General features: G+C 41.5%; 1 protein-coding gene across 1 annotated transcript in view; it reads left to right on the top strand.

Annotated features, from left to right (window-relative positions):
- The window catches only part of LOC132397522 (mucin-5AC-like), a 98386-nt gene that overhangs the window by 42166 nt on the left and 30696 nt on the right, over positions 1-25524 (top strand). Inside the window, exons 14-21 of the mRNA XM_059976353.1 lie at positions 2755-2849; positions 6734-6860; positions 7760-8012; positions 15834-15886; positions 16610-16710; positions 22614-22765; positions 22878-23016; positions 23612-23722. Coding sequence (XP_059832336.1) covers positions 2755-2849; positions 6734-6860; positions 7760-8012; positions 15834-15886; positions 16610-16710; positions 22614-22765; positions 22878-23016; positions 23612-23722 — 1031 coding nt within the window. The remainder of the gene's footprint in view (positions 1-2754; positions 2850-6733; positions 6861-7759; positions 8013-15833; positions 15887-16609; positions 16711-22613; positions 22766-22877; positions 23017-23611; positions 23723-25524) is intronic.

Genomic DNA, 25524 nt, shown 5'->3' with positions numbered 1-25524 from the left:
TTTTCAGAGTACTAACCTTGTGAATCACAAGACACCAAAATTTCCCAAATCAGAGATTCCTGGCATAGGAAGAATTGGATGTTCTGTTCATTATAATAGAGCATTAACCACATTTAATGGGTTCTAATCATCACTGTGTCTAATGAGTCATACCTACTTCCAATGATAAAATGCTTTCATTTTAATGCAACCCACTGATGCCCCGTGATAGAAAACTGCAAGACGATCTCTTCGATTTTTTTGTTTTCTCTTAATCCTGGTACATGAAGTCAACATGACAGCAATGTTTACCTTGGCAGGTGATTTAAAAAATCATATAAATAAAATCCAATGGAATAAAGGAAATTACAATGGCATGAGAGAGAAACTGGCCGCAGTTGAATGGAAAGGGACATTTGCAGGAAGGACAGCAGTGCAGCAATGGCTGGAGTTTCTGCAAAAAATGAGGGAAGTGCAAGACAGATATATTCCAAATAAGAAGTAATTTTCAAAGAGAAGAAGGACACTACCCTGGCTGACAAGTGAAGTCAGAACCAAAGTAAAAGCAAAAGAGAGAGCATACAAGGAACCCAGAGCTAGTGGGAAGATAGAAGATTGGGGAGCTTTTAAAAACTTGCAGAAGGAAACTAAGAAGGCCATTCAGAAGGAAAAGATGTATTATGAGAAGAAGCTGGTGACTAATATCAAAGAAGATACTAAAAGCGTCTTTTAAACATATAAAGGGTAAAAGAGAGTAGAGGGTAGATATAGGACTAATACAAAATGAAGCTGGAGATATAGTAATGAGAGACGCAGAGATGGCAGAGGAACTGAATACGTATTTTGCATCACAGTGGAAGATTTCTGCAGTATATGGGGCATTCAAGAGTATAGGGAAGTGAAGTTTGTGCAGTGGAAATTGTGACTGAGAAGGTGCTCAGGAAACTTAATGGTCTGAGGGTGGATAAATATCCTGGACCTGATTGAATGCACCCCTGGGTTCTGAAGCAAGTAGCTGGAGAGATTGTGGAGGCATAAACAATGATCTTTCAAGAATCGATAGATTGTGGCATTTTACTGGATGACCGGAAAATTGCAAATGTTACTCCGCTACTTAAGAAGGGTGGGAGGCAGCAGAAAGGAAATAAGAGACTTGTTAGCCTGACATGGGAAGTTGTTGGAATCGATTGTTAGGGATGAGATTGCAGAATACCTGGAGGCACATGCCAAGATAGGCCATGGTTTCCTGAAAGGAAAATCCTACCTGACAATCCTACTGCAATTCTTTGAGGAAATTACAAGCAGGGTAAACAAAGGAGATGCAGTAGACGTGGTGTACTTGGATTTTCAGAAGGCCTTTGACAAGGTGTCGCACATGAGGCTGCTTAGCAAAATAAGAGCCCATGGAATTACAGGGAAGTTACTAGCATGGATGGAGCATTGGCTGCTTGGCAGAATACAGAGAGTGGGAATAAAGGGATCCTATTCTAGCTGACTGCTGGTTACCACTGAAGTTCCATAGGTGTCGATGTTGGGACCACTGCTTTAATGATGTAGGTCAATGATTTGGGCTACGGTATTAATGGATTTATGGCTAAATTTGCCAATGATACAAAGATAGGTGGAAGAGAGGGTAGTGTTTAGGAAGCAGAGAGCCTGCAGAGAGACTTAGATAGTTTAGGGGACTGGGCAAAGAAGTGGCAAATGAAATACAATGTTGGAAAGTGTATGGTCATGCCCGTTGGTGAAAGAAATAAATGGGCAGACTATTATTTAAATGAGGAGGGAATTCAAATTGCAGAGATGCAAAGGGACTTTGGAGTCCTTGTGCAAGATACCCTAAAGGTTAACCTCTAGGTTCAATCGGTTGTCAAGAAGGCTAATGCGATGTTGGCATTCATTTCTTGAGATATAGAATATAAGAGCAGGGATGTGATGTTGATGCTCTATAATGCACTTGTGAGACCACATTTTGAATATTGTGTATAGTTTGGGCTCCTTATTTTAGAAAGGATGTACTGACATTGGAGAGGGTTCAGAGAAGATTCACAGGAATGAAAGGGTTACCATATGAGGAACATCTGGCAGCTCCTGGGCTGTATTCCATGGAGTTCAGGAGAATGAGGAGGGATCTCATAGAAACATTGTGAATGTTAAAAGACCTGGACAGATTAGATACGGCAAAGTTATTTCTCATGGTAATGGATTCTAGGACAAGAGGGCACCACTTCAGGATTGAAGGACGTCCTTTTAGAACTGAGATACAGACTTTAGTCAGAGGGTGGTAAGTCTGTGGAATTTGTTGCCACGAGCAGCTGTGGAGGCCAAGTCATTGAGTGTACTTAAGGTAGAGGTAGATAGGTTCTTGATAAGCCAGGGCATCAAAGGATATGGGGTTGAAGTAGGGGAGTGGTGATGACTGGAAGAATTGGATCAGCCCATGATTAAATGACGATGCAGCCTTGATGGGCCCAGTGGCCTACTTCTGCTCCTATATCATATGGTCTTATGTTTCAGTCAGAGCCATTCATGAGTGATTAATAATGTTCTGATATCTGTCTTCAAAAGAATGCACCAGTGGGTAGTCTAACAGAAGGCTTCATAAGTCTGCTGCAATTTGTCTATTCTTAAGATTGGAAAGATAAACACATTATCATTCACACACTTGATTTCTGCACTACAAATTTGCAAGAAGCTTGTGAAGGTGATATTTCTAATGCAAATTAATCAGTTATTAAATTGCTTTCATTAAAAACACTCCTTGTTTTTAAACAGAAAAATATGCCAAACATTGGTGTGGGCTGCTGTTGGCTGATGACTCCCCATTTGCTCTGTGCCATTCTGAGATTGACCCCAACATCTACTATCAGGTATCAAGCTGCAATTGTTTTAATTCTTTTGGTGTAATGGATAAAACCACATCAGCTACATCAAGGTAAAGCCCCAACTCATCTTGAGGTGGGCAGTGGCATGATAGCATAGTGGTTTGCAAAATGCTTTACAGTACAGCTGACCTCGGTTCTATCCTCGCCATTGTCTGTAAGTTTGTATGTTCTCCATGTGTCCAAGTTGGTTTCCTTTGGATGCTCTGAGTTTCTCCCACAGTCCATGATATAATGTTTGAAAGGTTAATTGGTCATTGTAAGATGTCCCATGATTAGGGAGGATTAAATCCGTGGATTGCTGGGCTCGAAGTGGCTTGAAGGGCAGAAGTCCTATTCTGTGTTTTGTCTCAATAAATAAATAAATAAATAGATCTCCTTCACTTCATTTTATAAAGTTTAGTTGGGTAGGGCAATGCAGGATTGAGACCCAGTGACAAAAAAGAATTGGAGAAATATTTCCCAGTCAAGCAGTATGCAACCTTGAAGGAACCAATCAATTGGACTGACTTGTCCTGGATGATATCAACATTTTTGTCTGTAGTGGAACTGGATGTATTGAGGCAAGGATTCTAAGATACTCCTGCCTGTGCCTGGATGGTGAAATTATTTTGGAGAGGGGAGATGTCAGGGGATATTGACGGCCTCTATAGATAACCAAGCTCTGATTTGGCCTTGATGGCAGAGTTCTTATAAAACTGGGCATTTTAAGTGTCTAGTCACTGCCCCAATTATTTCTTGTTACTTATCAGCTGTTAGAATATTGTCCAGGCATGCAGGAGTTGTGAATTGAACTGAATATTGTGCAATCAAAGTCAAAATGAATTTATTATCAAAGTATGTGAGGTACAGTACATGTTGCCGTACACTACCACAAGTTTCACAAGTTTCAATACAATAGACTGACAAACAATCAATGTGCAAATAGAATGAATTATGTAAATAAATAATACTGCGAACGTGAGTGTCAAATCCTTGAAAGTGAGTCTACAGGTTGTGGAGTCAGTGCATATTAATGTTAGAAGTTATCTACACTGGTTCAGGAAACTGATGGCTGAAGGGTAATAACTGTTCATGAACCTCGTGGTTTGGGCCCTAAGACTCCTGTACCAACTGCCTCATGGTTGCAGTGAGAAGAAATCAGCACCTGGATGATTGGGGTCCTTGATGAAGGATGAGGCATTGAGGCATTAGAGCACACCCCATTTTTGACCTCCTGGGCAAGAAAAATTATTGATGAAGTAATGGGAGTTGGATGGGCTGAGGGTACTGCTTTCTGGGACTTATGCAGTGTCCTAGGGCTGGACAAATTTAGTTTCAACAATCTCAGTATCTTCTTTTGATGTAGGGTATGATACAAGTCAATGGAGCGTTTTCACTTTGTGACAATTGACCTAATTACAGACAGACAGACAGACAGACATACTTTATTGATCCCAGGGAAATTGGGTTTCATTACAGCCGCACCAACCAAGAATAGTGAAGAAATATAGCAATATAAAACCATAAATAATTAAATAATAAGTTAATCATGCCAAGTGGAAGTAGGTCCAGGACCAGCCTATTGGCACAGGGTGTCTGACAATCCGAGGGAGGAGTTGTAAAGTTTGATGGCCACAGGTAGGAATGACTTCCTATGACACTCAGTGTTACATCTCAGTGGAATGAGTCTCTGGCTGAATGTACTCCTGTGCCTAACCAGTACATTATGGAGTGGATGGGAGTCATTGTCCAAGATGGCATGCAACTTGGACAGCATCCGCTTTTCAGACACCACCGTCAGAGAGTCCAGTTCCACCCCTACAACATCACTGGCCTTACAAGTAAGTTTGTTGATTCTGTCGGTGTCTGTATCCCTCAGCCTGCTGCCCCAGCACACAACAGCAAACATGAAAGCACTGGCCACCACAGCCTCGCGGAACATTCTTAGCATCGTCCGGTGGATGTTAAAGGACCTCAGTCTCCTCAGAAAATGGAGATGGCTCTGACCCTTCTTGTAAACAGCCTCAGTGTTCTTTGACCAGTCCAGTTTATTGTCCATTCGTATCCCCAGGGATTTGTAATCCTCCACCATGTCCATATTGACCCCTTGGATGGAAACAGGGGTCACCAGTGTCTTACCCCTTCTCAGGTCCACCACCAGCTCCTTAGTCTTTTTCACATTAAGCTGCAGATGATTCTACTCGCACCATGTGACAAAGTTTCCCACTGTCGCCCAGTTCTCAGCCTCAACCCCCTTCTGATGCATCCAACTATGGCAGAGTCATCAGAAAACTTCTGAAGATGGCAAGATTCTGTGTTGTAGCTGAAGTCCGAGGTGTAGATGGTGAAGAGACAGGACAGTCCCCTGTGGAGCCCCAGTGTTGCTGACCACTCTGTCTGACACACAGTGTTGCAAGTGCACATACTGTGGTCTGCCAGTCAGGTAATCAATAATCCATGACACCAGGGAAGCATCCACCTGCATCACTGTCAGCTTCTCATCCAGCAGAGCAGGACAGATGGTGTTGAACACACTGGAGAAGTCAAAAAACATGACCCTCACAGTGCTTGCTGACTTGTCTAGGTGGGTGTAGACACAGTTCAGCAGGTTGACGATGGCATCCTCAACTCCTAGTCGGGGCTGGTAGGCTAACTAGAGGGGGTCTAAGTGTGGCCTAACCATAGGCCGGAGCTGCTCTAGAACAAGTCTGTCCAGAGTCTTCATAATGTGGGAGGTCAATGTCACCGGTCTGTAGTCATTGGAGCCACTGGGGCACGGCGTCTTCGGTACAGTAACGAGGCAGGATGTCTTCCAGAGCACAGGAACCCTCTGGAGACTCAGGCTCAGGTTGAAGACATGGTGAAGTACTCCACATAGCTGGGGGGCACAGGCTTTGAGCACCCTGGGGCTGACACCATCCGGGCCTGCAGCTGTGCTTGAGTGGAGACGTTCCAGCTATTTTACCAGGAAAGCTGATATCATGCTCATTAATTGCTAGTGGGCTCCCAACTCAGTTCATTAAAGTGACAAGATCTTAATTGTCATATTCTGCCTATTATTCATATTATTTCTCATACTTTCACACAATATGGAGACCCAATAAGTCACCTCTTGCTCTCAGAGCTAGTTCATCAATGCCACATCCCAGTAATTTCATTCTAGATCGATCAAGCTTTTTCAGGGGTGACCAGGTGGATTAATGACGGAGTACTGGACTACTAGACAACTTCTTAAATTCTGTGAGAACACCTGACTTTACACTTTCTCAGGCAATGCATTCCAGATTCCAACCACCTTCTAGATAGAAAATTCTTTTCAATGTCCACTCTGGACCTCATACCCTTCATTCTCTGACCTCTAATTTTAAATACCACTGTTATGAGGATACTCTGTCAATACTCCTCATAATTTTGTATATCTCTGTCTGGTGTCATTTTGGCCTCCTCCATCTCAAGGAATGCAAACTCAGCCTCTCCAGCCTCTCTTCATAACTGAAACATTCCATCCTGGGCAATACCTTGGAGTTTCTCCCCTGCACTCTCTCCAATAGATTCTTTTGTGTAGCAACTTGAATGGTATAGAACATTGGGCTTTGTTTTCTCTGGTTGGACCATAACCTCCTGCTCATCTTTTCTACCACCACCAATCTACAAGAGGGACAATTTACAGTAGCCTCACAATAAGCAAATTCCTGGGTTGTGTGTGGGGAGGAGCTACAGCAATCAAAGGAAACCCACCCACCGAGAGAACATGCAGACTCCACACGGATAATACCAGAGCTTAGGATTCTGGAGCTGAGTGATCTGATTAAAGGATTTTCTCTTGGTTCAATATTTATTTTTCAATGACATGAATGTGTGTTTGACGAGGAAGGTTTTCTGTTTTGCAGCAATGTAAATATGACAGCTGTAATTGTGAGAAGAGTGAGGACTGTATGTGTGCTGCCCTCTCCTCTTACGTTCAGGCTTGTGCAGCCAAGGGTGTAGTCATCTCCAACTGGAGAGCTAATGTGTGCTGTAAGTATTTGTATTGTAACCAGATTAATCACCAATTTGCAGAGTTAAGCATTTGTTTTTTTTTCTCCATATAATTTACATGCTGTCCTATGTGCACAGAAAAAGTCATGGACAATGAAAGTAACCAGAAGGCAGACCCTGTTCCATTCACAGACACCATTTCTCAACTTCTAGCTTCATCGATAGCAGCAGTCTGAGATTAAATCAGATGGTTTGACCTAATGCTGATCTTTTGGCATGTCTGTGCATGGTCACCACTATTGACCCTCTACACCTTATATACCATTGTAACTTCCATCCACGTCTTTGTTGCCTCCAGAATGGATCTGTACCATCTCTTCTCCTGCTCCCTTCAACTCAATATGATGTCCCTTGAGTAGGCTGACCATCCTCTGCTACATTGATGAGGCTTTGTACACTTTGAGCCACTTTTTCATACATCCTCATAATTGCTCAATCTCCACTTTCAATAATATTTATATTCCTAGGACATGGAATGCATGGCAGTATAGAACAGGAACAGGTTCTTTGTCTGAACTAATTAAGCTAATGACACCTAATCCGTCCTGGGGTCAGATATCTGACTAGCCTGATCTCTGATCTGCTTTAGAATGCCTCTTACCAAACTGGAGGTCAGGCTGATTTGTAAGTGGAGGTCCAACTGAAAAAAGGGCTTTGGCTTTGAACCACGCTAAGTGTAGAGCATCTTGGAATCTAGGTTCCATGGGCATTGCATTTTCTCTTTTTCATTTCTGCCCACATGTCTCAACCTGTAAATGACTAGCTGTTTCAAATAAATGCTTTCATAATTGACATCAAAAATACTTTTCAAAGAATTATTGTTTTATAGTTTTAATTTTGGTTGTGGGAGTTCCTCAACTTGTATTTTGACATTGCAGCAAAATACATCAGTTGTCCAAAAACGCTTGTCTACAGCTACAACATGACCAACTGCCACCGTACCTGTCAGTCGCTGGCCACACCAGACAGAACATGTGAGGTTGACTTTGAGCTGGTTGATGGGTGCGGTTGTGCTGAGGGAACTTACATGGACGATACTGGGAAATGTGTGGATCCTTCCAGCTGCCCATGCTACTACAGAGGGTCATTCATTCCAGCGGGGGAGGTTGTTCATGAGGATGACACCATGTGGTGAGATTGTATTAAAAATAATAATTTTATGAACATGAAATCCAAGGTGGATAATAACACACAATGGGAGCGGGGGCTGGAGACAGATACATTTAGTATCATCTCGGATAGATTAGAATCAGAATCAAAGTCTGAACCATATGACTTGAAATTTGTTGTTTTGCAGCAACAGTACAACAACATAAAATTATAATAAATTCCAAAATAAATAGTGCAACAAAACAGGTATAATGCAGTAGTGTTCATGGGTGCATGGACCATTTAGAAATCTAACGCCAGAAGAGAAGAAGCTGTTTTTGAATAATATCTGGCTCAATCTTCTAAGATGGTAGTAATGAGAAGAGGTGAAGGTCCTTAATGATAGATGCTGCTTTCTGTAACATGATGGGGAGTGAGGAGGGTCAGTGACACAACGAGTGAGGAAGGTCAGTGACACAACGGGGAGTGAGGAGGTTCAGTGACATGACAGAGTGAGGAGGGTCAGTGACACGACGGAGTGACATGACAGGGAGCAAGGAAAGTCAGTTTCATTAGATTGTGTTCATTTCATTGCAAGACACCTAACAAGTAATGCAGCTGAACTCAAGGAATAGAATGTGATTGGGACTAGGATATTACAGCCCTTTTAAGACACTATGACAACACAAGGGGACTGAATTTGGAGATTAATTTCCTGCACTGCCAGTTAGAAGTTTGTATTCTCTCCCTGTAAGCGCATGGTTTCCACTGGGTGGTCCGGTTTCCTCCCATTGTCCAAAGATGTACCAGATGTTCAATTGGTCATTGTAAGTTGTCTTGCGATTAAGCTAGATTTAAGTGTGGGGGAGTTGTTGCTGTGATTTTAAAAGTGAGATATAGAGTTCAAGTCTAAATGTTCCTTTTCCTGCTCTGACCTCAGTGATTGAGAAGATGTTGGAGTTGATTGTTAAGGAAGTGGCTTCAGGATACTTTGAGACACATGATAAAATAGACCATAGTCAGCATGGTTTCCTTCAGGAAAAATCTTGCTTGACAAATCTGTTGGAATTCCTTAAAGAAATAACAAGTAGGATAGACAAAGACGAACCAGATGATGTTGTGTTCTTGGATTTTCAGAAGGCCTTTGATGTTGCTTAACAAGTTAAAACCCATGGTATTACAGGAAAGATACTAGCATGGATAGAGCATTGGCTGATTGGTGGAAGGAAAAGAATGGGAATAAAGGGATCCTTTTTGGGTTGGCTACTGGTAACTAGTAGTGTTCCTCAGGGATTTAGGTCTGTAGATCATTGAGATCTTTTCTGTACAAAACATGTACGAAAATTAGGGGTTACACATAAACTCAAGGTGGACAGGTTTGCTAGAGCTTTTGGGGAGTATTTAAACTAGGTAGACATGGAGATAGGTATCAGTGTGATAGGTCAAAAGATGGAGCTGTAGTAAAGGTAAATGCAATATGTAGTGAGACTATGAACAAGCATGGGCATGGACAGGGCATGAATATAGTCAATTGTATGAGTTGAAATTTAATGCAGAAGTTTCAGGATCAAGGGTCAGTACACGGATCTACAGAATTGTGGCTATTACAGAGAATTTGCTGTCACAGGCATGAATAGCTGCTGCATGTTTCAGAGTTTAGAAGTTCCAAAATGAAAAGGAAGAGAGGTAAAAGAGATGGTGGAGTGGTATTGATATCAGGGAAAGTATCACAGGGAGGATGTTGTTGAGGGAGTACTTACTGAGTGGGTGGGTCACTGCTAGAGGAGATATGATGTCCAGAGTTGAGTCCTGAGGAAGGGTCTCAGCCTGAATCATCAGCTTTCTATTCTTCTCAATAGATGCTACTTGACCTGCTGAGTTCTTCCAGCATTGTGTGTGTGTTGCTCTGGATTTCCAGCATTTGCAGAATCTCTTGTGTAGGGGAAAAGCTGTTCTATATATGGTACTACGCAATGAACCTAGACATGTGATAGATCTTTTGAGGGGTGAGCGTTTCAGACAGTAACCAGAACTCCCTGACCTTTAGTATATTCTTGGACAATGATAGGAGCAGATGATATAGTGAAGTATTTAATTGGTGGGGGGGGTGGGGAAGGAAGCAAAATATGATGCTATTAGGCAAGAACTTAAGAGCTTAACTTGGGAACATGTGGAGAATATATGTGCAATGGTAGTGAGGCAGCACAGTTAGCAAAACACTGTTACATCGCCAACAACCCGTTCAATTCCACTACTGTCTTAAGGTGTTTCTACATAGTTTAAACATACAAAATAGTTTAAATGCAGTCCGTTTACTTTTAGTGGCACATGTTTAAATTCAAACAACGTTCTTTACATAGAAACATAGAAAACCTACAGCACACTACAGGCCCTTTGGCCCATAAAGCTATGCCGAGCATGTCCTTACCTTAGAACTACCTAGCCTTTACCCATAGCTCTCTATTTTTCTAAGCTCCATATATCCATCCAGGAGTCTCTTAAAAGACCCTATTGTTTCCGCCGCTGGCAGCCCATTCCACACACTCACCACTCTCTGTAAAAAAATTTACACCTGAAATCTCCCCAGTACCTACTTCCAAGCACCTTAAACCTGTGTCTCCTTGTGGCAACCATTTCAGCCCTGGGAAAAAGCCTCTGATAATCCACACTATCAATGCCTCTCATTATCTTGTACATCTCTATCAGGTCACTTCTCATCCTCTCACTCCAAGGAGAAAAGGCCAAGTTCACTCAACCTATTCTCATAAGGCATGCTCCCCAATCCAGGCAACATACTAGTAAATCTCCTCTGCACCCATTCTATGGTTTCCGTGACCTTCTTGTAGTGACGCGACCAGAACTGAGCACAGTACTCTGTGGGGTCTGACCAAGATCCTATATAGCTGCAACATTACCACTGGGCTCTTAAACACAATCCCACGATTGATGAAGGCCAATGCAGTATATGCCCTCTTAAGCACAGAGTCAACCTGCATAGCAGCTTTGCTATGGATTCAGACACCAAGATCCCTCTGATCCTCCACACTGCCAAGAGTCTTACCATTAATACTATATTCTGCCAACATATTTGACCTACCAAAATGAACCACCTCACACTTACCTGGGTTGAACTTCATCTGCCACTTCTCAGCCCAGTTTTGCATCCTATCAATGTCCTGCTGTAACCTCTGACAGCCCTCCACACTATCCACAACACCCCCAACCTCTGTGTCATTAGCAAATTTACTAACCCATCCCTCCACTTCCTCACCCAGGTCATTTATAAAAATCACAAAGAGTAGGGGTCCCAGAACACATCCCTGAGCCACATCACTGGTCACTGGCCTCCATGCAGAATATGACTCATCTGCAACCACTCTTTCCCTTCTGTGGGCAAGCCAGTTCTGGATCCACAAAGCAATGTACTCTTAGATCCCATGCCTCCTTTCTTTCTCAATAAGGCTTTCATGGGGTACCCTATCAAATGCCTTGCTGAAATCCATATACACTACATCTACGGCTCTACCTTCATCAACGTGTTTAGCCACATTATCCAAAAATTCTATCAGGCTCGTAAGGCACAAACTGCCATTAACAAAGCTATGCTGTCTATTCCTAATCATATTATACCTCTCCAAATGTTCATAAATCCTGCCTCTCAGGATCTTCTCCATCAACTTACCAACCACTGAAGTAAGACTCACTGGTCTATAATTTCCTGGGCTATCCCTACTCCCTTTCTTGAATAAAGGAACAACATCCACATCCGTCCAATCCTGCAGAACCTCTCCCTTCCTCATTGATGATGCAAAGATCATCGACATAGGCTCAGCTTTCTCCTCCTTCGCTTCTCACAGTAGCTTGGGGTAAATCCCAGTTATCCAACTTGATGCTTTCCAAAATCTCCATCATATCCTCTTCCTTAATATCTACATGCTCAGGCTTTTCAGTCTGCTGCAAGTCATCCCTACAATCATCAAGATCCTTTTCCGTAGTGAATACTAAAGCAAAGTATTCATTATGTACCTCTGCCATCTTCTCTGGTTCCGTACACACTTTTCTGCTGTCATACTTAATTCGTCCTGTTCTTTCACATCTTATCCTCTTGCTCTTCACATACTTGTAGAATGCCTTTGGGTTTTCTTTAATCCTGTCCGCCAAGGCCTTCTCATGGTTCCTTCTGGCTCTCCTAATTTCATTCTTAAGCTCCTTCCTGTTAGCCTTATAATCTTCTAGATTCTTATCATTACCTAGTTTTTTGAACATTTCGTAAGCTCTTCTTTTCTTCTTGTCTAGATTTACAACGGCCTTTGTACACCACTGTTTCTGTACCCTACTATCCTATCCTTGTCTCATTGCAAAGTATACGAGTAGAACTCCACACAAATACCCCATGAACATTTGCCACATTTCTTCAGTACGTTTCCCTGAGAGCATCTGTTTCCAATTTGTGCTTTCAAGTTCCTGCCTGATAGCCTCATATTTCCCCTTATTCCAATTAAATGGTTCCTTATTTCTCTCCAATGCTATGATAAATAAAGGAGATAGAATTGTGATCACTATCTTCAAAATGCTCTTCCACTGAGAGACCTGACACCTGACCAGGTTCATTTCCCAATACCAAATTAAGTACAGCCTCTCCTCTTGTAGGCTTATCTACATATTGTGTCAAGAAACCTTCCTGAACACACCTAATAAACTCCACCCCATCTAAACCCCTCACCCCAAGGAGATAGCAATCACATTAAACTCACTTTAAACACATTAAAACTCACAGAGGATTTCTATCTTATAAAAAATCTTACAAATTACAAACTATTTCTAACATACAAAAGATTTCAAAAACACAGGTACAATTACTATAAGTTAAAGAGACAGACCAATGATACAGACGAATGAGCCATCTATTGAAGAAATCGAAACCAGCAGAATGGATTCTAGTTCATTCTGTGTTTCAGTCATTCTTGTTGATAGTCTTTAATCATTCTTAAAAAGCCTCGACTGCTCTCTACATTTATACTGTTTCTTTGCCATTTGAGTGACTTCACCCTTTTTGTACAAGTGGTCTACAGGCTTCTTGGAGACAGAAATCCCAGGTATCCACAATTAATGCTGTGAAGCTGACTCCACAAGTATACAGACCTTCCAACTTACTAACATATCACCCATTTGATATACTAAGTGATATTGTCTTTCTGGTCTGCAGGCTTCCTTGAATCTTAAGATCTTATCCAGTGCTGTCTGTTTTGAAATAAGCCCAATTACCATAGCCATTGTCTTATAATGCACCTGTTGAAAAGCCCATGCTGTAGTCCAACATCCTGCTTTCCATAGACAGTGTTTCTATTTGCAAAACTATCCGTTCAACTTCAAACTGATTATTGCTTGCCATTTACATTAAAAACTGAAGCCTAGCTCCCATTTATGAACATCACCTAAATAAAGCATATAGTTGGAATAAATAAATACATAAGCTGAACATCTTTAGTAGCAAGTAAGTTGCAAGAGGGAACACTGAGGGATAAAATGTACAAGAGTCTGGAAAGACAGGCTGATTAAGGATAGGCAGCAAGGCTTTGTATGTGAGAGATCATGTCTTTCAAATTTGAGTTTTTTGAAGAAAGTCAAAGAGGGCAGAAGTATAGAAACAATATGGACTTCAGTAAAATCTTTGATAAGGTTCTGCATACAGCGCTATTAAGGAAACTTAGAGAGCTAGTGAATTGCCTATATAGTTGGCCTGATGGAAGGAAGAAGAGAGTGATTGTGGAAAATTGTTTTTTGGATTGGAGGGCCATGTCTTACCCAGGACTTAGTGCTAAACCCATTGTTATTTGTCATTGATTTGAATAAACACATACAATGCATGGTTATTATGTGTGCAGATAACGTTAAAAATTACATGGTGTTGTCAAGAGTGAGGATGGTTTCAGTAATTACAGTGATATCTTGAGCTAGGTCAGTGTTAGCAATCAGGAAATACAATCAGTGTTGGAGTACTTATTTTTACATGATTTGGATGACAGAATTGACAGCTTTGGGGCCAGATCTGAATTTGATACCAAGAAGTGGAGGTAGTGTTGAGGAAACAGAAGGATGCTTTAGGAAAATAAGTAAAGAGGAGTCAAATGGAATACAGTGTTGGGAAGTGCATGGTCATTTACTTCAGTAGAAGGGAAAAAAGCGCAGACTATTTTTTTAAACAGGCAAAACTTTCAAAAATCTGAGGTGCAAAGGGATTTGGGAGTCCTCGTGCAGGATTCACGAAAGGTTAACTTATAGATTCAGTCAGTGGTGAGGAAAGCTAATGCAATGTTAGCATTCATTTCAAGAGGAGTAGAATGGAACAGCAAGAATATAATGCAGAAGCTTTATAAGGCACTGATGAGGCCTCAATTGGAGTATTGTGAGCATTTTTGGGTCTCTTATCCCTTAAAGGATGTGCTAATATTGGAGTGCATTCAGAGGAGGTTCAAAAAAATTTTAAAAAGGTTTATTGTATGACCAGTGATTGAAGGCCTGTAATCACTCAAAGAAATAGAATTTTAGAAGAATGAGCAGGGATCTCATTGAATTGTATTGAATGTTGAAAGGCCTCAATGGATTGGATGTGAAGAAATGTTTCCCATAGTAGGGGAACGTAGGACCAGAGCGAACAGCATCAGAATAGAAATATGTCTATTTAGAATGGAGATAAGGAGGAATTTATTTAGACAGAGGGTGGTGAATCTGTGGAATTCGTTTTCACAGGCAGCTGTGAAAGTTAGGTCACTGGTTAAATTGAAGATTTATGTTGTTAGGTTCTTGATTGTCAGGGCTTGAAAGGTTATGGGGTGAAGGCAAGAGAATGGGGATGAGAGGGAAAATAGATCAGCCTTGATGAAATGATAGCAACAAACACAAAATGCTGGAGGAACCCTATGGAACTCAGGCGGGATCCATGGAAAAGAGTACTGTCAGCATTGCTGAAGGGTCTCAGCTGAAATGTTAACTGTACTCTTTTCCATAATGCTGCCATAACTCTTTTCCAGCATTTTGTGTGTGTTGCTTGGGTATCCAGAGTTTGCAGATTTTCTTTTGTTTGTGATGAAATGGTGGAGTTGATTTGATGGACCAAATGGCCTAATTCTGCTCCTATCTCTTATGGTCTTACGCTTTTTTTGAGTAAGTGGTTTGAGGAATGGCAAATAGACTTAAATTGGGATAAGTGAGAAGCGCTGCATTTTGTGAAGACAAATGAGGGTAAGCCTTTCACAGTGAATGATAGGGCCCTGGGGAATGTTGTAGAATAGAGTACAGTTAACTGGTTCCCTGGAAATGGTGTCACAGATGGACTTCTGGAACACTTGTCAGGATACTGAGTACAGAAATTGGAATGTTACGTTCCAGTTCATGGGGTCACATTTGGAAAATTGTGTTAGTGTTCTCCATATCCTTCTCTTCCACATTCTACCAATATTTTATTCACTCTATTTTAAGTACATCAATTGATCCAGTGTCTGAGTAGGGATTTTCACAGGTTCACCACTCTCTCAGTTCCCTTAGAACTCTGTGCTCCAGTCTGAACATCTCCTATCAATGACATATCTGAATTCTGAGAGTTCTGAATTCAGGGCAACACAGCAATGTAGAGTTTAGTGTAGTGCGGTGTCAGCAATCAGGGTCCAATTCCAACACTGTTAAGGAGTGTTTTTCCATGGGATTCTTCCAGGGGTTTTGGTTTCCTCCCCATATTCCAAAGATGTACAGATGAATAGATTGATTTGTCACATGGATGTAATTGGGTGGTGTGGGCTTGTTGGACCAGAAGAGCCTGTACTGTACTGTATCTCTAAATAAATAAATCTTGTTCTTACATTGTAGCACCTGCAATATGGGAAAACTTGAATGTATTGGAAAAGATTTAACTTCCCAAGGTAATGTATTGAAAAAGAGTAACTTTGCAAAGAGAAATATTAGTTCAAGGTACATTTATTGTCAAAGTATATATCCTTGAGATTCGTCTTCTTGCAGGCAGCTAGTAAACAGAGACACAAGAGAACCCCTTCAAAAAAACCACACGACCAAGATCATCAAACAATCAATGTGTGAAATAAAGAACAAATGGTGCAAATAATAAAAAAGGAAACAAGTAACACACAGGAAGTTAACTGCAGAGTCCCTGAAAGTGAGCCCACAGCCACAGAGCCAGTTCAGAGCTGTGATTTGTGCCATTGGTTGAGACCACAATCACAGAGTCCCCGAAAGTGAGTCCACAGCTGTAGTGATTTTAATCTTGTCTGATGTTTTAATCAGTGTGGAGTAGTGGAGCCGACCACTGGTTGGTAATCTACCATCATCTTTAACGTAGCTCCACCCCAAGTGATGGTCGATCTTACCATACCTGCACTATCAAGATCCTAGTTCACCATATTCCCCAGGTGATCGCAAAAGTCCCAGATCATTTAGTGGGCGTAAAAGTACATCCTTAAAAGGGAAATTATAGGCTGCAACCTGCAGCAATTGCAGTTCACAAGATATTTATCTAGAAGATAAAGAACATCAAGTTGTTTTGTGAACCATCTGCAACATGCTGCTGTGCTATCTTTCTCCATTTTTTTCTCAGTATTCATAGATTGATGTTTGTCTTTGCTTTGCAGAATGTGTGGCTCCCATGATTTACTTTGACTGCAATAATGCTTCAGCTGGCAGCACTGGCACAGAATGCCAGAAGAGTTGTCAAACCTTGGACATGGAGTGTGTAAGTGCCAGTATAATGTCACACGGCAGAGTGCTATAATGTGCTTGATAGAAATAAAACAGTATTGGCATCACACATCCCACACAAAGCCTTGTTGACTGTCCCTAATGCTTCTGCAAATACTTGTAAATCCTATCCTAAGGAATACTCTTCAGTGCTTACACCTGAAGTAAGAGTCAATTGTCTATAATTCTCAGAAATATAACTAATACCCTTATGGAACAAAGTTACAATATTTGTCATCCTCCAATCCCTCCAATCCTCAGATACTGCTCTTCTGGCAAGTGATGCTGCAAAGATCATTGTCAACACCTCAGTGATCTCTTTGGGTAAATCCTAATGTTTTTCAAAAGCTCCAATGCTGCATCTTTCTTAACCTTAATTTGCTCCAGTACATTAACATGTTCTATGCTATCCACACATTTCTCAAGGTCCCTTTCACTGGTAAACACCCTTTTCATCCCAGAGCAGTCCTTTTCCCACTCTTGTCATCCTCCCATTCTTCATGTATGTTTAAAATGCTTTGGGGTTACTCTCCAAGCCATTCATTTATCCCCTTCCAGTTCTCCTAATTCCCTACTTAAGTTCCTTTCTGGCTACCTAACAACTCTCAAGAGCCCTGCCTGATTTTTGCTTCCTATACCTTAAATATGCTTTCTTCTTTCTCTTGATGAGATATTCCAGCTCTCTTGTCAGCCATGTATCCATCACCTTACCTTCCTTTCTCTGTCTCAATGGGACAAGGCTTTCCAGAACCCCGTGCAAGGGCTCCCTAAACAGCCTCCATGTTTCCACTCTGCATTTTCCTGAAAATATCTGCACCCTTAAGTTCCTGACTAAGTAATACTTTCATCATTTCTTCCAATTAAGTGTTTCCCATACCATCTTCCTTTGTCCTTGTCCATGTCTATGCTAAATGTTAGGGAGGTCTTTTGTCATTTACAATGTTGCGCTTCTTGGGTCTCAAAGATTCGTAGAGATATAGAATACCACAGCACAGAAACAGGCCCTTCAGCCCATCTATGCTGTGCTGACCTATTAATCTGCCTCATCCCAACGATCTCCACCCAGACCATTGCTCGCTGTACTACTGCCACCCATTCACATATCCAAATTGCACTTAAATGCTGAAATAAAACCCCTATTCATCACTTCCGCTGGCAACTCGTTCCACAGTCTCACTATTCTGAGTGAAGAAGTTCTCCCTATTGTTTATCGTGTGGATAGTCAGAGACTTTTTCCTAAGTTTTTTATGCAGAGAGCAGTGAGTGCATGGAATGGGCTGCCAGTGACGGTGGTGCAGGTGAATACAATAGGGTCTTTTAAGAGACTCCTGCATAGATACATGGAGCTTAGGAAAATAGAAGGCTATGGGTAACGCTAGGTAATTTCTAAAGTAAGTACACATTCAGCACAGCACTGTGGGCCGAAGGGTCTGTGTTGTGCTGTAGGTTTTCTATGTTTCTATGTTTCACCTTAAACATTTCACTTTTGACCCTTAACCCATGACCTCTAGTTCTATTTTTATTAACTTCTGTGGGAAAAAAACCTGTTTGAAGTCCTCTATCTAAACACTTCATAATTGTGTAAACATCTATCAAATTTCTCCTCATTTTCCTATGCTCTAGCCCCACCCTATTCAACCCTTTCCTACAACTGGCATCCTGAAGTCTTGGCAACATCCTTGTACATTACCTCTGCATTCTTTCAAGCTTATTGATGTCTTTCCTGCAGGTAGCTGACGAGTGCTGCACACAATACTCCAAGTTAGGGCTCACCAACATCTTGCACAATTTCAACATTGCGGCCCATCTCCTGTACTCAATATGACTTAATTATGAAGCCAAATATCCCTAGCTGCCTGTGATGCCACTTTGAAGGAATTATGGATCTGTATTCCCAGATCCTTTTGTTATACTGCACTCTTCAATACCCGACTACTCACCATCTTAGTTCTAACCCTCTCAAAATGCGACACCTCATACACTTGTCTGCATTAAATTCTATCTGCCAACTTTCCAGCTGGGCCAGATCTCATTGCAAGCTCTGATGGTCTTCCTTGCTGTCCACTCAATCTTCGTATCATCTGTGAATTTGCTGATCCAGTTTGCCACATTATCATCCAGGTTGTTGATACAAATGACAAACATCTTACCCAGCACCGATCACTGTGGCACACCACTAGTCACTGGCCTCCAGTCAGAGAGGCAACCATCTACTACAACCCTCTGGCTTCTTCTGCAAAGCCAGTTTACTACCTCATCTTGAATGCCAAGCAACTGAACCTTCTTGGTCAGCCTCCCATGTGAGGCTTTGTCAAAGGCCTTGATAAAGTCCCTGTCTCCACTGTCTTACCTTCATCAGCTTTCCTGGTAACTGCCTGAAAAATCTGTGTAAGATTGGTTAGATATAACCTATCATGCACAAACCCAAGTAAACTATCCCTATTCAGTCCAGTCTATCTAGAAACCTATACAGTCGGCCCTCCATATCCATGGGTTCACAGATCGGAAATATTCGGAAAAAAAAGTTCCAGGAAGTTCCAAATGCAAAACTTGAACTTGCCATGCGTCGAGCACTACGCTTAATCCACGCGAATGAAGAGATATGTAGGCATACCCTGCTGTAGCCTCCCGCCATTTCACAGATCCTCAGTCTCTCTCCAGCACTTGCTGTTTGAGTACTGTTCACCTCATGTCTTGTTCGTTCACTACTTGTGTTGTGTGCACCCTTTGTTTCTGCGAAAAAATGGCTTCTAAAAGGCAATTAAGTGGTCAAAGCAATTCCTCAAAGGCTAAGAGGAAGCGTAAAGTGCTATCTCTAGCTGAGAAAATAATAATCTTAGATCTTTTGAAAAGTGGTATGTTGCTTGCCAAAGTGGGCCGTAAGAACGAATCGAGCATTTGCGCAATAAAGCAGAAAGAAGCTGAAATTCATGGAAGTGTTAGTGCTACCCCTACAATATCAAAAATGGTCTCTCTGGTTATTATTCCCTAAACAATACAGTTTAACAACTATTTACATAGCATTTACATTGTATTAGGTGTTATAAGTAATCTCGAGATGATTTAAAGTAGTCAGGAGGATGTGCGTAGGTTATATGCAAATATAAGGGACCTGAGCATCCGCAGATTTTGGTATCCAATCCCCTGCGGATACCTAGGAACAATTGTATATATCTGATTTCTTAGAATACCTTCTAATAACCTGCCCACTGCTGATGTCAGGCCCACCTGCCTATAATTTCCCTACTTATTCTTAGAGCCTTTCTTAAATAATGGAACAACATTAGCCAACCTCTAGGCCTCCGGCACCTCACCCATAGCTAAATACATTTTAAATATATCTGCTAGGGCCCCTGCTATTTCAGTAAACATAGAAATATAAAAAATCTACAGCACAGTGCAGGCCCTTAGGCCCACAAAGTTGTGCCGAACATGTCACTACCTTAGAAATTACTAGCCTTACCCAAAGCCCTCTATTTTTCTAAGCTACATGTACCTATCCAAAAGTCTCTTAAAAGACCCTATCGTATCCGCCTCCACCACCGTTGCCGGCAGACCATTCCACGCACTCACCATTCTCTGCATGAAAAACCTACCCCTGACATCTCCCCTGTACCTGCTCCTCAGCACCTTAAACCCGCGTCCTCTTGTGGCAACCATTTCAGCCCTGGGAAAAAGCCTCTGACTATCCACACGATCAATGCCTCTCATCATCTTATACACCTCTATCAGATCACCTCTCATCCTCCGTCGCTCCAAGGAGAAAAGGCTGAGTTCACTCCACCTGTTCTCATAAGGCATGCTCCCCAATCCAGGCAACATCCTCGTAAATCTCCTCTGCACCCTTTCTGTGGTTTCCACATCCTTCCTGTAGTGAGGTGACCAGAAATGAGCACAGTACTCCAAGTGGGGTCTGACCAGGGTCCTATGTAGCCGCAAAATTACCTCTCAGCTCCTAAATTCAATTCCACAATTGATGAAGGCCAATACACTGTATGCTTTCTTAACCACAGAGTCAACTAGCTTCACAGATCCAAGGGAACACTTTGCCAGGGCCCAGCCCTACTGCTGCTTTTCCTTATTTGTATAGATTTGTGTCTGTTTCTCAAGTAAATACAGATGCAAAAAATCCACTTAAGATATCCCCATCTCTTTCAGCCCAGACACAGACAACTACTCAGATCTTCAAGAGGACCTATTTTGTCCTTTCCCATCCTTTTGCTCTGAATATATCTGTCGAAACCTTTGGAATTCTAGAGCAACCTCACACCCTCATTAAGCTGTCCTGATCTTCTTAAGTGTAATCTGTATTTCTCATATGCCTCAATACCTCATTTGTTCCTTCCTATCTATACCTTTTATGCACCACCTCCTCCTCTTAAACAGGGCCTCAATGTGTCTCAAAAAGCAAGGTTCTCTAAATCTGTTACCCTTGCCTTTTAATTCTGACAGGAAGATAGAAACTCTGTATCCTCAACATTTTACTTTTGAAGACCTTCAACTTACCAAGAACATATTTGCCAGAAAACAGCCCTATCCACATTTACCAGATCTTTTCTGATACGTCAAAATTAGCCTTTCTCCAATTTAGAATTTCAACCCAAGGACCAATCTAGCATTCTCCATAATTATCTTGAAACTAGTAGATCATGATCACTAGTTTCAGAGAGTTCCCCTACACAAACTTCTCTTACCTGTTCTGTCTCATTCCCTAATAGGAGATCTAATATTACACTCTCTTTAGTTTTTCAACATCAGAATATGCGCCTTGACTGAACTGGTCCATGCCAACCAAGATTCCCATCAAAGCTAATTTGATTTGGCCCATATCCTTCCAGATCTTTCCTATACATGTACTTGTCCAAACATCTTTTAAATGCTAATGCACTTAGCTGAACTACTTCACTCTGGATGAAAAAGTTACCCCCCATGTTCCTGTTAAATCTCTTCTGCCTCATGAACCTATACTTTCTAATTTCTGATTCCCCAACCCTGGGAAAAAGTCTATGCACATTGCCCCTATATTTCTCTCTCTATTTTATACACCACTACAACATCACTCCTCATTCTATACTCCGATGGAAAATATTCCCAACTGGTTGAACCATTTGTCATAATTCAGTCTCTCAAGACATGTGAATTTGTGAATTTCTTCTGCACTCTTTACAATTTAATAACTTCTTTCCAAGAGCAGTGTGACCAAAATTGAATGCAATATTCCACATGTGGCCTCACCAACATCTTGCACAACTGCAACATAACATCCGAACTTCTGTATTCAGTGACCTTACTAATGAAGGCCAGGATGCCAAAACTCTTCTTTACCATCCTGTATACCTATGATGACATTTCCAGGGAACTATGTACTTGTGCTCCTGGGTCTCTTTGTTCCTCATCACTTCCCAGAATAATATGAAAGCCTGAGCTTCATTAGTCTTCCCAAAATGCAACTCCTCATATATAACTGAATTAAACTCCATCACCATTTTGTCTCAGTCACTAATAAATTCTTAAACCTGTGAGTTCTAGTAAGCCTAATAAACCTGAAAACCATAGGGGGGGATTAGAAACATAGAAAATCAATAGGCACTTCGGCCTACAAAGCTGTGCTGAACATGTGCTTACCTTAGAAATTACCTAGAGTTACCCATAACCCTCTATTTTTCTGAGCTCCATGTACCTGTCTCTTAAAAGACCCTATTGTATTCACCTCCACCACCGTCGCTGGCAGCCCATTCCAAGCACTCACCACACTCTAAGTAAAAAAAATCGACTTCTTTTAGCTTAGTTAAATACAATATCAGCTCTATTGACAGGTTGTTAACAAAGAACTGAGAATGGAGAATCAAGTATGGAGATCAGATTCTAAATTCAATTTTTAAAAAATTGTTTCTGCAGTATCTCATGGATTGTGTCTCTGGGTGTGTCTGTCCTCAAGGATTGATCTCTGATGGAAATGGTGGCTGTATTCCCATAAGTGAGTGTCCCTGTACACACAATAGCCGCAGTTACAAGCCTGGTGAAATCTTGGAAGTGGACTGCAACTCATGGTGTGTAGAACATACTTTTGTTTTTTCTGCGGAGGTAATCCATGTAAAGCAAATGAGGAAGCTCAGAGCTAATACCTTCTGGTCAGTAAAAATCCTGTTTGATTTTTTTCAGCCAATGTAGCAACAGATCATGGAGCTGCACAAAGCAAGAGTGCCATGGAACGTGCATGATCTATGGAGATGGGAATTACATCACTTTTGATGGGCATCGCTACACTTTTAATGGAGATTGTGAATATGTGGTTGCACAGGTATCATTTGACAAATACGTCTTTCATTATTATAAGTAGTTATACTGTAACTACTCTGTCATAGTAGCCATGCTGTGGTAGGGTAGTAGTTAGCCTGACACTGTTACAGCTCAGGGTGTTCCAGAGATGGGAATTTAATTCCAGTGCCATTCTATAAGGAGTCTGAACTTCCTCTCTGTGGAATGTTTGTGTTTTCCCCGGTGCTCCAGCTTTCTTCAAGGTTGTACCAGGTAGATTAATTGTTCATTGTAAATTATCCCATGATTAGGTTAGAATTAGTCAGGGTTGTGCAGTTGCTGGGGTGGTGTGGCTAAAAGGGTGAGAATGGCCATGCTGTATTGCTAAATAAAATAATTATAACAAAGTAATTATTTTAATAGAGATATATGTGAAATCCAGTATATAATGTGAGGAGCTGATGATAAAGTCTGTGTATAATTTGCTTGAATGCTCCAAATTTCAAACCTTTTTGGACAAAATCTAACCTTTAAAGACAAAATAATGTACCATGTACACAATTTTTGTGCCTATATTTGTTTTGTGTCTATATCTGTGGATAGCCTTTAATTCTGACTTTATTCAATGATTGTTTCAGGATTATTGTGGAAACAATTCTAACAATGGAACTTTCAGGATAATCACAGAAAACATCCCTTGCGGTACCACTGGGACAACATGCTCTAAGTCAATCAAAATCTTCTTGGGTGTAAGTGTGTGACCTATGTTACTCCTTCATTGTTCTTTACAGTGGTAAGTTCCAGTTAATAGTGAAAGGATTAGCTTGAAGCTTAGCTATAAACCTGGATACATATGATCATTTCTGAATTATTATCTAAGCTGTGCCAGAAGTCTTCCAGATATTCATGCCACAATTGATAGTGCTACATGTGGGAATCACTGATGCACCTTCTCTGCTCAACAAAGTGAGATACAGTGTCAGGAAATCTACCATCATGTACTTTGGGAGAAGAAATGAAAAGATTGTCTAGTTTCTAAATGGAGAGAAAATACAAAAATCTGAGGGGCAAGGGATCTGGGAGTCCTTGTGCAGGATTCCTTGAAGGTTAATTTACAGGTTGAGTCTGTGGTAAGGAATGCAAATACAATGTTAGCATTCATTTCAAGAGGACTAGAATACAAAAGCAGGGATGTAATGTTGAGACTTTATAAATCACTGGTGAGGTTTCACTTGGAGTATGTGAGCAGCTTAGTAAGGACGTGCTGAACCAAAGGAGGTTCACAAAAATGATTCCAGGATTGAATGGTTTGTCATGTGAAGAGTGTTTGATGGCTCTGGGCCTGTATTCACTAGAATTTAAAAGAATGAGGGATGACCTAATTGAAACCTATCAAATAGTGAAAGGCCTTGATAGAGTGGATGTGGAGAGGATGTTTCCTATGGTGGGAGAGTCTAAAACCAGAAGACAAAACCTCAGACTAGAGGGGTATCCTTTTAGAACAGAGATGAGGAGGAATTTCTTTAGCTAGAGTGTGGTGAATCTGTTTAATTCTTCACCACGGGCAGCTGTGGAGGCTAATTCTTTATGTATATTTAAGGCAGAGGTTGGTAGATTCTTGATTGGTCAGGGTATGAAGAGATGGGGTGGTGGGGGGAGGGCAGAAGATTGGAGAGGGAAAATGGATCAGTCATAATAAAATGGCAGAGCAGACTCAATGGGCCATATGGCCTAATTCTGCTCCTATATCTTATGGCCCTCCTGCTTGAAATTATCCACCATTGTCCCTGTACCAAAAAAGACAATGGTAACATGCCTGAATGACTGGCGTCCTGTAGCACTCACCTCAATAATAAACAAATGCTTTAAGAGGCTAGTCAAGGATTGCATCTGCAGCTTGCAAATTGGACCCGCTACAGTTCGCTGACTGACACAACCGATTGACAGATGATGCAATAGCCACTGCTGTAAATACTGTCCTTACACATCTGGAGAAGAAGAATGCTTATGCAAGAATGCTGTCCTTGAACTACAGTTCAGCATTCAACACCATAGTTCCATCCAGGGTCGACAAGAAACTCGGAGACCTTGGCCTTGACCCTGCCTTGTTCAGCTGGATCCTGGACTTCCTGTCAGATCACCTACAGGATGTAAGAGTGAGCTCCCTCACCTCCAACCCTCTGACTCTCAACACAGGAACCCTTCAGGGCCTCATACTGAGTCCCCTCCTTTACTCTATGCATACCCATGACTCTATCGGCACCCACAGCTCCAATCTGCTAATCAAATTTGCTGACTACATTGTACTACACTACATTGATTGGCCTTATCTCGAACAATAATGAGGAGGCCTACAGGGAAGAAGTCATCTAACACAGTGGTGTCAAGAAAACAACCTCTCCTTCAATGTTGCAGAAACAAAGAAGCTGGTTGTGGATTACAGGAGGAATGGAGATGGACTAACCCCTATTGACATCAATGGATCTGTGGTTGAGGAAGTAAACAGCTATAAGTTCCTCGGCTTCCACATCACCGAGGATCTCATGTGGTC

Source organism: Hypanus sabinus, chromosome 7 (assembly GCF_030144855.1).
Source record: "Hypanus sabinus isolate sHypSab1 chromosome 7, sHypSab1.hap1, whole genome shotgun sequence".
Taxonomy (NCBI): domain Eukaryota; kingdom Metazoa; phylum Chordata; class Chondrichthyes; order Myliobatiformes; family Dasyatidae; genus Hypanus; species Hypanus sabinus.
The sequence above is the reverse complement of the archived record's forward strand: the minus strand, read 5'-3'. Positions and strand labels throughout refer to the sequence as shown.